The sequence below is a fragment of the Eleutherodactylus coqui genome, chromosome 5 (genome assembly GCF_035609145.1).
Source record: "Eleutherodactylus coqui strain aEleCoq1 chromosome 5, aEleCoq1.hap1, whole genome shotgun sequence".
NCBI lineage: Eukaryota > Metazoa > Chordata > Amphibia > Anura > Eleutherodactylidae > Eleutherodactylus > Eleutherodactylus coqui.
The window spans coordinates 205,646,397-205,660,062 of NC_089841.1; the positions used below are offsets into that span (position 1 = coordinate 205,646,397).

The 13,666-nt window shown below is 45.5% G+C and overlaps 1 protein-coding gene across 1 annotated transcript in view; it reads left to right on the top strand.

Annotated features, from left to right (window-relative positions):
• Window positions 1-7,876, top strand: part of TUT7 (terminal uridylyl transferase 7) — a 60,252-nt gene extending 52,376 nt beyond the window's left edge. The window contains exons 24-29 of the mRNA XM_066604095.1: window positions 461-552; window positions 953-1,068; window positions 2,941-3,254; window positions 4,928-5,004; window positions 5,906-5,963; window positions 7,256-7,876. Coding sequence (XP_066460192.1) covers window positions 461-552; window positions 953-1,068; window positions 2,941-3,254; window positions 4,928-5,004; window positions 5,906-5,963; window positions 7,256-7,323 — 725 coding nt within the window. The 3' untranslated portion in view covers window positions 7,324-7,876. The remainder of the gene's footprint in view (window positions 1-460; window positions 553-952; window positions 1,069-2,940; window positions 3,255-4,927; window positions 5,005-5,905; window positions 5,964-7,255) is intronic.
• The last annotated feature ends 5,790 nt before the right edge of the window (window positions 7,877-13,666 follow it).

The window sequence follows — 13,666 nt, forward strand, 5'->3', positions numbered from 1 at the left end:
TGTCCACGGACTTACGGCACACAGCCCCAAAATACATTAATGTACCAGATGCCTAAGAGAGAGACTAAACTCCAATGGGCAAGAGAGCAAAAAATTAGATCACTGAGCACTGGAAATATGCTTGGCCAGATGAATCCAGATTTCTGTTGGACCATGCTGATGGAAGAGTCAGAACTTGGGGCACACTGCATAAATTGATGTACTGTCCCCATCCTCTTTTCAGGGCAGGTCAGTACCTCCATCTAATTAGTTGCAACTACAAGAAGTTCTACTATTCGTATTGTCCAATATTTCTGCGGATCGGTTTCAGCATCTAGTGGAAACTGTCACGATGAATTGCTTTGGGTATGAAGGTCAAAGGAGGTCCAACGGGCTACTAGATGGGAGTCTCTAATAAAGTTGCCATTCAGTGTATTGAATATAGAACTAACATCAATATTTTTTTTTTCTTCCTTCATAGTGACAAATTTTATAATGAAAGCTTTTATCAATGGGAGACGTGTGTTTGGTATTCCTGTGAAAGGAATCCCCAAGGAATATCCATCCAAAATGGTAATTAAACCTGATTGTAGTGTTTTGCAGGATGTTTGAAATGTCATTTTTATCTACCATGTTTCCCTGAAACTAAGACTCTCTTATATTAATTTTTACCCCAAAAGACGCACAGTGTCTTATTTTTGGGGGGTGTCTTATACTGAGGCGTCCCAGTGCCTCGCGCTGGTCTTCGGTGCTGCGGCAGGCTGCCGTGTCCTTTGCGCGGACAGCATTCTCTTCCTGGTAACTAACAGGGCTTTGAATACCCCGCCTCCAGGAAGCAAGTGTTGGGATTGGCTGAGCCAGCAGCACTCGTGATCCAATCACAGCCATTCAGTGATGTCATTCACTGAATGGCTATGAATGATAGAAAAAATAAGAGGCTAGATGGATAACAGGATTTTTGTTTTCATTATAGGAATACTTCTTTGATCCCGATGTTTTGACTGAAGGTGAAGTTGCTCCGAATGACAGGTGTTGCCGCATTTGTGGCAAAATTGGACACTTTATGAAAGACTGCCCTATGAGGAGAAAGTAAGTACGGGCTTGATATTCTTGAAAGAACACGGGCTATACGTGAGATAGCTATTATACAAACTGTTTGTGGACCTAACGAATACATATTTGATATTGGACGCATTTGGACCACATTTTCCAAAAAGTCAAAACAAAAAACTTAAGTTTTTGTGTTTTTTTTATTTTAAGGATCAACTTTTTTTCCCCCTGCAGACCTGTGTTTTTTTGTGTTTTTTTTTTCCCTTCCCCACCTTAACAGTTACATCCTGCGGGGTTGCTGTATGTATGAAGAGAACTCGTGGGCCGTGTACTCATGCATGTGGTCATGCGCAATATGCCTTTTTTTTGTGTGTGTTTTTGTTTGTATTTCCCGTGCCATCGCTTAGCAACGATGCATATACCCGCAGCCTACACACGATGTCATTGCGTATAGGCACGTGTGTATACACACCAATAAAGACCAATGGGCTCTTTCTCGTGTTTTTACGCAGCAAAGTAGAACATGCTGCGTTCTATTTTGCTATCACGGATTACACAATTCCAACGCGCTAATGTGAGCGGAACCGTGTAAGGCAATGTGATTGATATGCAATTCTAATACGTTCGCGTGAGCCCGACCGTACATAGTTTAATATATCATCTGCATTTTAAAATGAAAGCACAGAACAAGTACTTGAGGGCTCATGTTCACGACCGCGTTTTCACCACATATTATCCGTGCGTTGCACAGCTGCTTGATACGCGGTGAATTGAGTAAATGGACTTTCGTTGATCCATACACATGTGTGTAGACCTTGTGTATCAATACGCACGAGAAATAGACCGAAGCATGCTCTCTTTCTCTGCGTATGTACGCAGCGTGAGCCTCATAAATTGGTATAGGCAGCATATGAAACATTTTCCAATACATTGTGTATGGGCGGTCATATTCATACGCATCCCCGCTCTGAAACAGCCACGAATAAAAATAAATACAATTTACACATCCATGTGCACTCGCATTCATATGTGGTCTATACCAGCTCTGTGCTGGCAGAGCCGATGTGTATAAAATCCGTAGAATGCTGTGGCGAGACCCGCTGCGTTTTACTGACGCGTTCATCAACATGAGCTCTTAAGATGAATTCAAGATAATGATTTAACTCCGAGCGGGGTATGCAGCAGACAAGCGGGACCGCTGTGTTCGTCATACCCCGACTGTTTACGGAGTGCTCAGCTGGTATACAGCTGTGAGCTCCGTGCGGGTTATGCAGAACACAGCTGGACCACTCTATTCTTCATACCCCCCCCCCCCCCTTCCCCCATGCTGAAAGACAACAATCAGCGACTGGTTATGGAAAAATGCACAATGTCAGTGTAGTTGCATACAACGATTATCACTCAAAAGACGGCTTTTGAGAGATAATCGTTATGTCTAAATAAGCCTTTAGGGTGCGTTTACACTGCAAAGTTGATCGTTCAAAAGATGGCTTTTGAAGGATCATTTTGCATAAACTATTACTTGGCACTAATTAATGCCTATTAGTACCAAGTAGCAGCGTGTGAGCCGCCGGGAGCTGTAGTCCAGGAACAGACCTCCCACCGTTTCCTGATTTTACTTTCGATTTTTGATCATCTGGTGGGGCTGACAGCTGAGAACAGCTGATAACAAAAAAAGGCGGTAGTTACACTGAAGACCTGTTGATCCATTTGCAAAGAATAAATATGGCATTTCAACAGAATAGCCAAATGTGGTGAGAACAGGAACTTACATGTAAGAAAGCAGACTGATTAATATGTAAGTTCAGATTGTATAGTATATCAAGTGATTCAGTAGATGTATCCACAAGCCTTATGAGCAAACTGTCATTGCATCAGTAGAATAAATTGTTGATTTTGGTCCTTTTGCAGCGTTAGGAGGCGAAACCATGAAAAGCCTACAAACCAAAGATATGTAGATAAGCAACGACCAAGAAAACCTGAAGATAAGGAAATGAATAATCGCATGGAAGGGGATGGCTCTTATATGGATGGAAAGCAGTGCAGCACACCCAAGAAGCCCCATCAGGGAGCCCGGAGCCCTCTGGAAGCCTGCAGAGACAGAACACCCAAACACTCTAGTGAGAAGTGGAGGAGACAGGAAGAAGTGAGGGAAAAGCGTTGCTTCATATGTGGAAGAGAAGGTCACATCAAGAAGGAGTGTCCTCAATACAAAGGGGCAGCAGGTGTGTGCTACATCACAGCTCATCAGAAGACTTGAGGAGTAAATGCTGTTGGTCTGGGAAAACCTTCTGGGCAGAACAAGATCAACAAATGCAGCACCAAATCACAGAAGGAAGTGAGGCCGGTCTCACATCTGTGTCAGAACCTTCAGCCGGAGGTCCTGTCTCAGATCCGGGGCAAATACCAGATGAAAAAGCGCTGCATGTAGCTCTTTCTTCTGCCCAGCTGCACGGCTATGGGGATGCAAAGCGGGCAGACCCCCTTATAGTCAATAAGGTCCGCCTGGCGCTGTTTGGTTCCGTACACAGACATAACCATTCAGTCGTAGGGATTCCCCTTCCCTGCTTCCTGAATGGAGAATCCCCTGCACAGGCATCAAAGCCCCCTTACTGCTGGTCGGTCTTAGTTACTTGGGGTTTATACGATTTTACACAAAAACAGCACATTTGACACGAATAAAAACTGTTGGGGGGGGAAAAAAACACGTAATCATCACATTGGCAATATTTAGAACTGATATTGCAGACTAGTAGAGAGAAAAGTCTGAATTGCGATATGTCACTGAACTACTTATCTATGTGTAAATCACACCGTTAACCCCTTAGTGACCAGCCTGTTCGCATTAATGGCCAAGCAATTTTCTGAATTTTTTTTTCCACTGTAGCATTGCAAGAGCCATAGCTTTATTTTTTTCATCGACAGCCTTACGAGGGCTTGTTTTTCACAGGACAAATGTTATTTTTTTAATAGCGCTACTTTGGAGTACATATAGTATATTGCGCCCATTTACATGCAACGATTGAACGAACAAGTTACTTTTGTACTTTCAAATGATGAGTGTTTACCTGTAAAGATAATCGTTGGAAGGCCTCACCGTTTCCCTTCTTTGCTGGGTGGTTTGGTGGTGTTGATATGTACAGATAAGTGGCGGATTGTTTGCTCAGGAGGGTGTGTGTATATGCGAAGGATCTCTAGGTGGGCGGTTTTTAATTGGTGTGACGAACAAGCCATTGCCTACTGTGGCAGCAATGAAAAAAGACTTCGGCAGCATCCAGGGTGCAAATTGATATCCAAAGTTTTATTCCCCCATCACAGAAAAACGGGCAACGTTTCAGCCATGTTGGCCTTTGTCAAGCTCACTGTGGCAGTATGTGGAGTGGCTTTTGAATGAGTCCTTGTGTTTAGCTGGGCAAACAATCGCCCCTCCCCTCAGGTTTAAACAGCAGTCGTTCAAACAACTTAACGACAAGCGAACAAACTAGCAACTATTTATTTTATGCCGGCTGAAACTCTGCGACCAATGACAAGTGAGCGAATGGTGCACGATGGCTTTGCATTTACACGTAACGATTATCTCTCACTTTCACTCGTTTGTCATTGAAAATTTGTTCAAACGTTGCGTGTAAACGGGCAAGTAAGTCTATACGTCACATCGTGGTCAGTGTGATAATTAAATTCATGAAAAGATCTTTAGCCACAAAGATCGATAGCTGACCAAAAACATCTCTGTATTGGCCAAAGCCTGGTTCTCCTACCGTACGCAGCTCTGGCGCTGTGTGAAGTAGTTTAGGGCATATGAGTGCTACAGCAACAACACTTTTGCCTTTTTTGCTTTTCATTGGTGAGTAGTTTGAACTCTGTTCTAGAATTCTTTTCCTTCTGTTTCCAATGGTAGGTAGCCCCAAACCTGATGCACAGTTTGGATCCCCATCTGCAGCCAGTCCACTGAAACACCAGGGAAGGTTTATCCAGGTAATTGCTTTTACCAGGTACAATGTAATACATGTAGCACTGCATTTACAATGCGGAAAAGCCATTTTTATCTTTCCCTCCCCTCGTCGAGTCATGGCAGATTGCTCGGATATGCCATCACCCTATAATCAGTCAAATAACTAGAACCACCACTATTCATAAAGCGATGGCATATCCTACAAGATGCAAATATTGAGTTAAAGGGGTTCTTCGGTTACCAGATAGATAGATCTAAAATATATATATATATATATATATTTTTTTTTTTTTTTTTAATAGGTGCATGTGTCTTAAGATAACAATACCGCAATCTTCCCAGTCTTTGCAATGGCTATCATCTCATCACTGCAGCCATTCAGGTACTGTTTTACTGGCATCATGGCTCCCAGCATCTGAGTGGTGAAGCCAGGAGAACACCTGACTGCTATGGTCTCTGATTGGTTGCAGCAGTCATGTGACAGCCTTTCCAAAACCAAGACTGTGAGGACTGCAGCGCTGGATCACTGGGAGAGAGGATCCTCAAGTATTGCTGCTTTGGTTATTTTAATACGTGGACCTATTAAAAAAAATAAATTAAGAATTGGCCAGCAACAGGACAACCCCTTTTAATTGAGGTTCACAAGACTGGCCAGCTATCTGGTGTACCGACTCTCCTTTGACAGGTGATATCGGGAAAGATGGGAGGAAGATTCAGAATGTTGAATTTCAAAAGACTGCTGAGTGCAAGTGAACCTGTGTGTAAACAAATACTGTCTGTATAGCCACAGCCCCGAATATCTCTACTGTGACCGCTTCGGGATGTAGCAAATTGTACATGGGTGCACATAGCTGATAATGAAAGGTTATATAAATACTGTCAACCCTGTGAATTAAGACTATAATTTTTTTTGCTACATTTCAGGTAGTTCCATTACAAGATGAAAAAAGGAAACTGAAGATCACCTTCAGTCCTCAGTCAGGTAAATATGGCTGCTTTCTTCCAGGAGCAGCACCTTGGGTTGTGTGTGTAGTATTGTAGATCGGCTGCTTTCAATTAAAGGGGTTGCTGGCTTATTTAAAGAGTACCTACCATTTTTTATTTATGTTTTCATGTGCAGAATAGGCAAGTTAAAGCATTTTTGCAATGTGTTTTATCAGCCTATTCTGTACATTTCACTGACACAACCCCCTCTTCAGCTGTGCAGTTGGGTGAAGACCGGGCTGAGAAATCCATCTTCATCTCTCTGCATAGCATTAGAAGAAGATCCATCCAGCTGTGTCTGTTTATAGCTGTAGAGAGAACAGCAGCACGCTGTTGCCAATATACAGTTTGGAATCAATGAGAGCTGCGCCGGCCACTATACACGTCGGCACTCAGCTGATCGGTCGGGGTCCCGAGCAACTATTGATGACCTATCCTGTTGATAGATCATCAATAGTATTTCACTGGAAAACCCCTTTAAGAGTATCCTCTTGGCATGCAGCAGTTCTGTATGCATGGGCATACTTTTCCCACTGAATAGAGCAGTGTAGTAGACTTCCCACAGGGAGCAATAGAGGCCTTACCTTACAATATAAGATCATTATATAGCACCAACCTATTCCACAGCTAAGTAGACAGATCAACCATTCGCACGATCCTGCTTGCAAGAGCTTACAATCTGATAGGCTCTGCTCACTATTCCCTACATTGAGGCCTCATGTTCAAGGGGAAAATCAGGCCTGCCGCGGATTCTTCATGCAGACTCCCACAGCGGGTCCCTCCTTTCCCGCGAACATGAGGCTAAAAAGAAGAATTTACTTACCTGTCCGGACGCTGCGGATCTTCCCTCCGTCGCGGCTGGATCTTCTTTCTTTGGCCCGGCGGATGTGCTCGGCACACCAGCAGCGGTTTTTGTTTTTTTTTTTTAAACTTCTGCTCTCCCGCGCCGTAGAGCAGGAATTCAGCTGCGGGTGTTCCTCAGATCCGGATGGCTTCCATACGCATCAATAGAAGCCTGCGGGAGACTCGCACTAAAATGGAGCATGCTGCGGGTGTTTTCCCGCAGATGCAATCCACACCTCAGGGCAAAACGACATCAGCAGGTATTTATTTACCTGCGGGTATCCAATGCATCCCTATGGGGTGCGGGTCACCCGCTGCGGATCTGTCCCCGTGGACATGAGGCCTGATTCTCTCCCAGCCGCAGGAAGAGTAAACATAACTTTCTGCTGATGGATTTTAAAAAATGAACCATTCAAGTAAACTCCTTTTTGTTTCTTCTTCTTCCAGGCAGCCTTTCCACTAAATACATGACTCAGGGAAAAGCCTCTCATAAGAAGGCACACCAGGAATCTTAAGGGTGGAAACACACTGCCAGCGATGGAGCCCTTGGCCGTCCAGGAACACGCCTCTACTTTTTTGTTTTTGGAACAAAGTTTACGTTGAGCAAAGCTTCTTTGTACAAGAAACAGCAGCAGCGAACTATCGGACGTTGAGGATAAATGGATTTTTTTTTTAAATTTCAAGTAGAAATGTAAAATTGTTTTAATGTAAACTCTTACCGTGGGCACCTTTTTTTTTTTCTTATTTATTTTATTTGAAAGTTTTTAACTAAATCGGCAGAAATATACATTTGTATACCAAGTTGGACAATTACTAAATTATAGTTTTTGAGTTTGATGCCCCAAACCTCCTCCTCCTCCTCCCATTTTAATTGCAGCAGACATATTAATCTCCTATATATGGTTGCCCTTGTGACAAAGGTTCCTTGTTTGCTTTTTACAGAAATGACTATTTTTTGAGAGGTAAATTATATTTATTGATTGTCTGTCAGGAGTCCTTGTAAAAAATTGTTTAAACCATTTGTGAACCGCTGCTGTATTTACAAACATGATTTTATTATTGTGTCCAGCTCAGTTTTGAGTCCTTTTTATGTAAATACCTCACTGGGTGTGAAGCTACATCTACTATTTCTTTTTATTGATCCTCCTCCTTCTCCTCCTCATGATCATGTATGTCTTTCAACATCGTCCTGAGAAACGGCTCTTGATGTATTGCATGACGTTTGACTATGAAAGCGGGTTGTTTCAGAATTTTGCTGCTAATGTCCAAAAAAAAAATAAGGAAAGAGGTATGTAGTTTACAGTGATAATAAAAGGAGGAAAGTTCAAAACAATGACGTTGTTGTTCTCGAGAGTCCAAAAATCCATATGTGGAGAACAGAAATGTGGTTCCTAAACTGCCATACAATTGAATAGAGAGACCCACACAGCCACCTTCATTTAGGCCTCATGTCCACTTGAAAAATACAATCCGCGCAGAATCTGCGGCGGATTCCGCGCGGATTTGCTTTAAATGGTATTTTTTTTGCATGCAGATATCCGCACACATTGCCATCAATGCGATAGCAATGTTGCCGATCCGCGCGGAATCCACGGCAGAATGGAGCATGCCGCGTTTTTTCTCCCACGCGTGAAAAACGCAATTCTTTTAAAATGCCATCCGCGGGTGCAAAAATCAATTTAATGGACCGCGGATGGCCAATGATTCCCTATGGGCGAAATCCGCTGCGGAATCCGCAATTCCATTTAGCTAGTGGACATGAGGCCTTAAACTCTGCCCATTCTCCACATAGGCTGGAAATGTCCATCCGATCTTGACCAGGAAAAATGTATCATTGTTATGCTCAGAGAAGCGTGTTTATGTGCATACATTGGTGCACACAAAACCACGGGTCCACGTCTGTGCCAAACCACCTGTGAATGAAGGTCTGTTCCCATTGCTTTCAATGGGGCTGCCACTGCTGCCGGAGGCCCCATTGAAAACAATGGGCTGCCTGCAACTGCTGCAATGATTTTCAGGGAAGGGCTTTAAAAATAAGCCCTTCCCTGAAAATCACCCCTATCATGTGTAAAAATAAATAAAAATTTTTTTAAAAGTGTATGTACATCTATACACTCATCTCTCCGCCGCTGTCGGGGCTCAGGCGCGTCTAGCCGCTTAGTCTCCCTGCACTGCTTTGAATCTTTCTCTTTCAGCAGGTGGGGATTTTAAATCCCTGGCTGCTGATAGGGCTGTGTCTGGTTGGCTGAGCGCTCAGCCATTCATTAAATGACAGCTGAGCACTGCCTGTGATTGGTCACAGCGCTCAGCCAATCACAGGCAGCGCTCGGCCATTCCTTGAATTCAATGAATGGTCAAGCACTGCCTATGATTGACTGAACACTGACAAATCACAGGCAGCTGTCATTCAATGAATGGCTGAGCGCTCAGCCAATCAGATGCAGCCCTTTTCAGCAGGTGGGGATTTTAAATCCCCGCTTGCTGAAAGAGATTCAGTACATTGCCGGGGACCAAGCAGAGAAGACGCGCCTGAGCCCCGACAGTGGCAGAGAGGTGAGTGTATACAGTTTTTTGTTGTTTTTTTTTTTTGTTTGTTTACACATGCTAGGGATGATTTTCAGGGAAGGGCTTATATTTAAAGCCCTTCCCCAAAAATCACTGCAGGGAGAACACAGCTGTGGCAGGGAATTCTTTTCTGCCCGCTGGGAGTTTCATCATTACTCAACACTGTGACAGTGCTGTCAGTGTTCAGTGACAAGAGGACTCCCCACAGGGAATATTTACACGCACCATGGACTTAGGACGTGTGCACCGCATATCTTTAGCAAGTGTGTGTGCACATCATAGGAAACCAATGGTTCTAAATAGATTTGTGGTTTTATGCGCACCTATGTACACACATAAACGCGCTCGTCTGAATGAGCCCTAAACATGTAACAGCCTTGTAATAAGGCAGCAATAACAATTGCAAATGTAGTTTTACAATACATTCTTCTAGTGTATATAGTTGCAAGAAATGGTGATTTCTGTAGAAGTAGCTGGATTTCTGCATTGGCTACTGAAACATGTGCTTTGATTGTGTTATCTAAGTCAAAATTACAGACCATCTAAGCTGCAGTAACACACTGTTATATCATTCATGACCCTTTTTATTATTTTAAACACATGGAGTATACCTTCACAGTGCAGGAAGAAAAGGTAAGCTTCTAGATCAATCACTCTTCTCAAAGTTGGCAAACGTTGTTTTAGTTAAAGGGAATGTAAACTATTAATGGCCGACCCTTAGGGTAAGCCATCAATAGTGGATTGGTGACCCTAAGACTCGCACTGTTGCCGGGCCGCTGTGCTCTTGCACTGAGCTTATTTCTGCAGGAAACGGACCATTCTATTCCCACTGCCGTGTCCGGCTTGCTATCGCATGCAAAGTTCTAATTTATTTTAATTGGATCTTTGCAGTGACGAGGCTTGTTATTAAAATGGGAACAAAGCTTCCTGCTTCCTACAGAAATCAACAGTGCACTGGTCTGATGAACAGCAGAGCAGCAGGCATCTAGAGTGCTACACCCCTGCTAAGCTCTTAATGGCTTGTGCGAAGGATAGGGCATTAATAAGTTTAGAAATGGAATAGCCCTTAAGAGGTGAGATGGGAAGTAGGATTTTACAGGGGTTTGCCCATTAAATAAATACACACAAAGCCTGGTTACTAACACTTATTCTTTAAAGCGTTCATTAGTGTGAACTGTTCCTTGATCTAAACAACTTTCAGAACCTGTAGCATAAAGATGCCGAAAACTGGAAAATACTGCAAAAAGCATTTCTATAGACCGGAGTGTACATCATCAGTTAGTGTAGAGAATGGCGGACTGTTGCTACTCTTCCTAGGCATGGCCATCCAAGAGTATAATGGTTAATCCTGAAAAGTGAGAAGACACCTAAGGGTAACAAAAAAGAGTTACAGAAGACTACAACCTGCGTTCATGTGTCCACTATTAAAAAAAAAAAAATAGTGCTCATTGAAGGATACCACAAAGCTGCTGCTTCCACGAGCACAGAGCCTGAATGGAAGCATTGCACAGCTGGTTGCTGTCCTTCAGGCTAGTGGACACGGATGCCTTCTGCAACATGCTGCTGCATACTAACCCACAGTACTAGATGCCCAGTCACCATGTCTTTATCCAAAAAGCCGTCCCTAACCTGCCCTGCCATGTGAGTGGTAACATGTCCCTGTCAATGAAGAATGCTGTCGGTAGTGGGGTGTACCTGCCCATGGTCACTCCTCCGCATTGTCTTCCTCCACCTCTTCATACTACCTTTCAATACCCTCCACATCAGCACAGATATCTGTATGTGACAATCTAACCTCCATACAGTGATGCACATGGTAATTGACCAAATGCTACCCTAAAACTCACATCTAGGGGAGTGCAGCCACATGGCCGAAGAGCTAATGAAGGCTCTGCAGGCCCAGGATGACACATGGCCGAAGCCAGACAAGGGCGTGTGTGGCAATGGGGCCAACCTGCTGCCAGCTTTTTGCCTTGGCAATATCGCACATGCACCTTGCTTGGCCCATGGGATGAACCGGGTAGTGCAGCGCTTCCTAAACAATTACCCGGGTTTAAAAATCGGTGCTGGAACAGGCCAGGAAACTTTGCTCATGCTTTCGGTGTTCACACCCAACTGCCGCTCGTCTGGCGGAGGTACCAGTAACATGTCAGGCTACCACACAACCGTCTCTTCTGTGTTGTGCCTAGATGGTGGAATTCCACGTTGCGTATGTTGCAGAGACGAAGCCGGCAGCAGAGAGTCATCATGGAGTACTGGATGGTGTATGCTGTTAGCAGTCACTGTATGGAGGTCGGTCACTTGACGCCTGTGAAGCTGCAGATCAAGAACGTGTGCTGTTTTAGTCTGCTTTAGGAAGCGACCAAAATGGTCAATCATGATGACACAATAATCAGTATGACCATCCCCGTTGTCTGCCTGCTGGAACAGCCGCCTCAGGACAATGACGTGCCGGAGGACCGCTACTTCACAGAAGTGAGAGGTGTTCTTGCTAGAAAAACACGCGTTGGCGATTGCGATATCACACTGAATCTCTCTGCCCGTTACATGCTGGCGCGTGCAGTAGGTAGCCTAACATCTATGACATTGCTTTGAAAACAAGCAGCGCACCCGCCGTCCTCCTTGGCGCAATTTTTTGATCTAGGGCACTCTATATAAATGCTGTAGAAACAAACCCCAAAAATGGTGTAATTGCAGGATTTTTCTTCCATTTTCCCTGACTTAGAAACTTTTAGAAGTTTTCCAACACATTATACGGCACTTTACGTTGTACCGCCGAATACTACAACTCGTCCTGCAGGAAAACAAGAAGTCATGCGGCCCGGCCCCCGGAAATACAAACCATTACCAGTGTCTGAAAGTGGGGGGAAAAAAAGAGAATAAAACAAACGTCTGCAGTGGGAATCTTATACAGGGGGATTCGTTCCGATCAGCACGTTGGCTTACCGCTGCGCACTACCGCCCCGCACTACGGCCTCGTCCTACCGCCCCGCACTACGGCCTCGTGCTACTGTCACGCACTACCACCCTGCACTTCCATATTCCGGCACCGCACTACCGCCACATACTACCGCCCCACACTACGGCCTCGTCCTACCGCCCCACACTACGGTCTCATACTACCGCCCCGCACTACGGTCTCATACTACCGCCCCGCACTACGGCCTCGTCCTACCGCCCCACACTACAGCCTCGTCCTACCGCCCCACACTACAGCCTCGTGCTACTGTCATGCACTACCACCTTGTACTACCGCCACGCACTACCACCCTGCACTTCCATACTCCCACTCCGCGCTACCGCCACATACTACCGCCCCGCACTACGGCCTCGTCCTACTGTCACGCACTACCACCTCGTACTATGGCCACGCACTACCACCCTGCACTTCCATACTACCACTCCGCACTACTGCCAAATACTACCGCCCCGCACTACTGCCTCGTCCTACTGTCACGCACTACCACCCTGCACTATGGCCTAGTATTACCGCCACGCACTTCCATACTACCACTCTGCGCTACCGCCACATACTACCGCCCCGCACTACGGCCTCGTCCTACCCTCACGCACTACCACCCCGCACTATGGCCTAGTATTACCGCCACGCACTTCCATACTACCACCGCCCCGCACTACCGTCACACACTACCACCCCGAACTATGGCCTAGTATTACCGCCACGCACTTCCATACTACCACTCTGCACTACCACCACATACTACCGCCCCGCACTACGGCCTCGTCCTACCCTCACGCACTACCACCCCGCACTATGGCCTAGTATTACCGCCGCGCACTTCCATACTACCACCGCCCCGCACTACCGTCACACACTACCACCCCGCACTATGGCCTAGTATTACCGCCACGCACTTCCATACTACCACTCCGCACTACCGCCACATACTACTGCCCCGCACTACGGCCTCGTCCTACCCTCACGCACTACCACCCCGCACTATGGCCTAGTATTACCGCCACGCACTTCCATACTACCACTCTGCACTACCGCCACATACTACCGCCCCGCACTACGGCCTCGTCCTGTCACACACTACCACCTCATACTATGGCCACGCACTACCACCCTGCACTTCCATAGTCCCACTCCGCACTACCGCCACATACTACTGCCCCGCACTACTGTCTCGTCCTACCGCCACACACTACCACCCCGCACTATGGCCTAGTATTACCGCCACGCACTTCCGTACTACCACCGCCCCGCACCCTGTTCAGCATCTCCAATCACTTCTCCATTTGTTTGGGTTTTTTTCATTGAAATCGAAA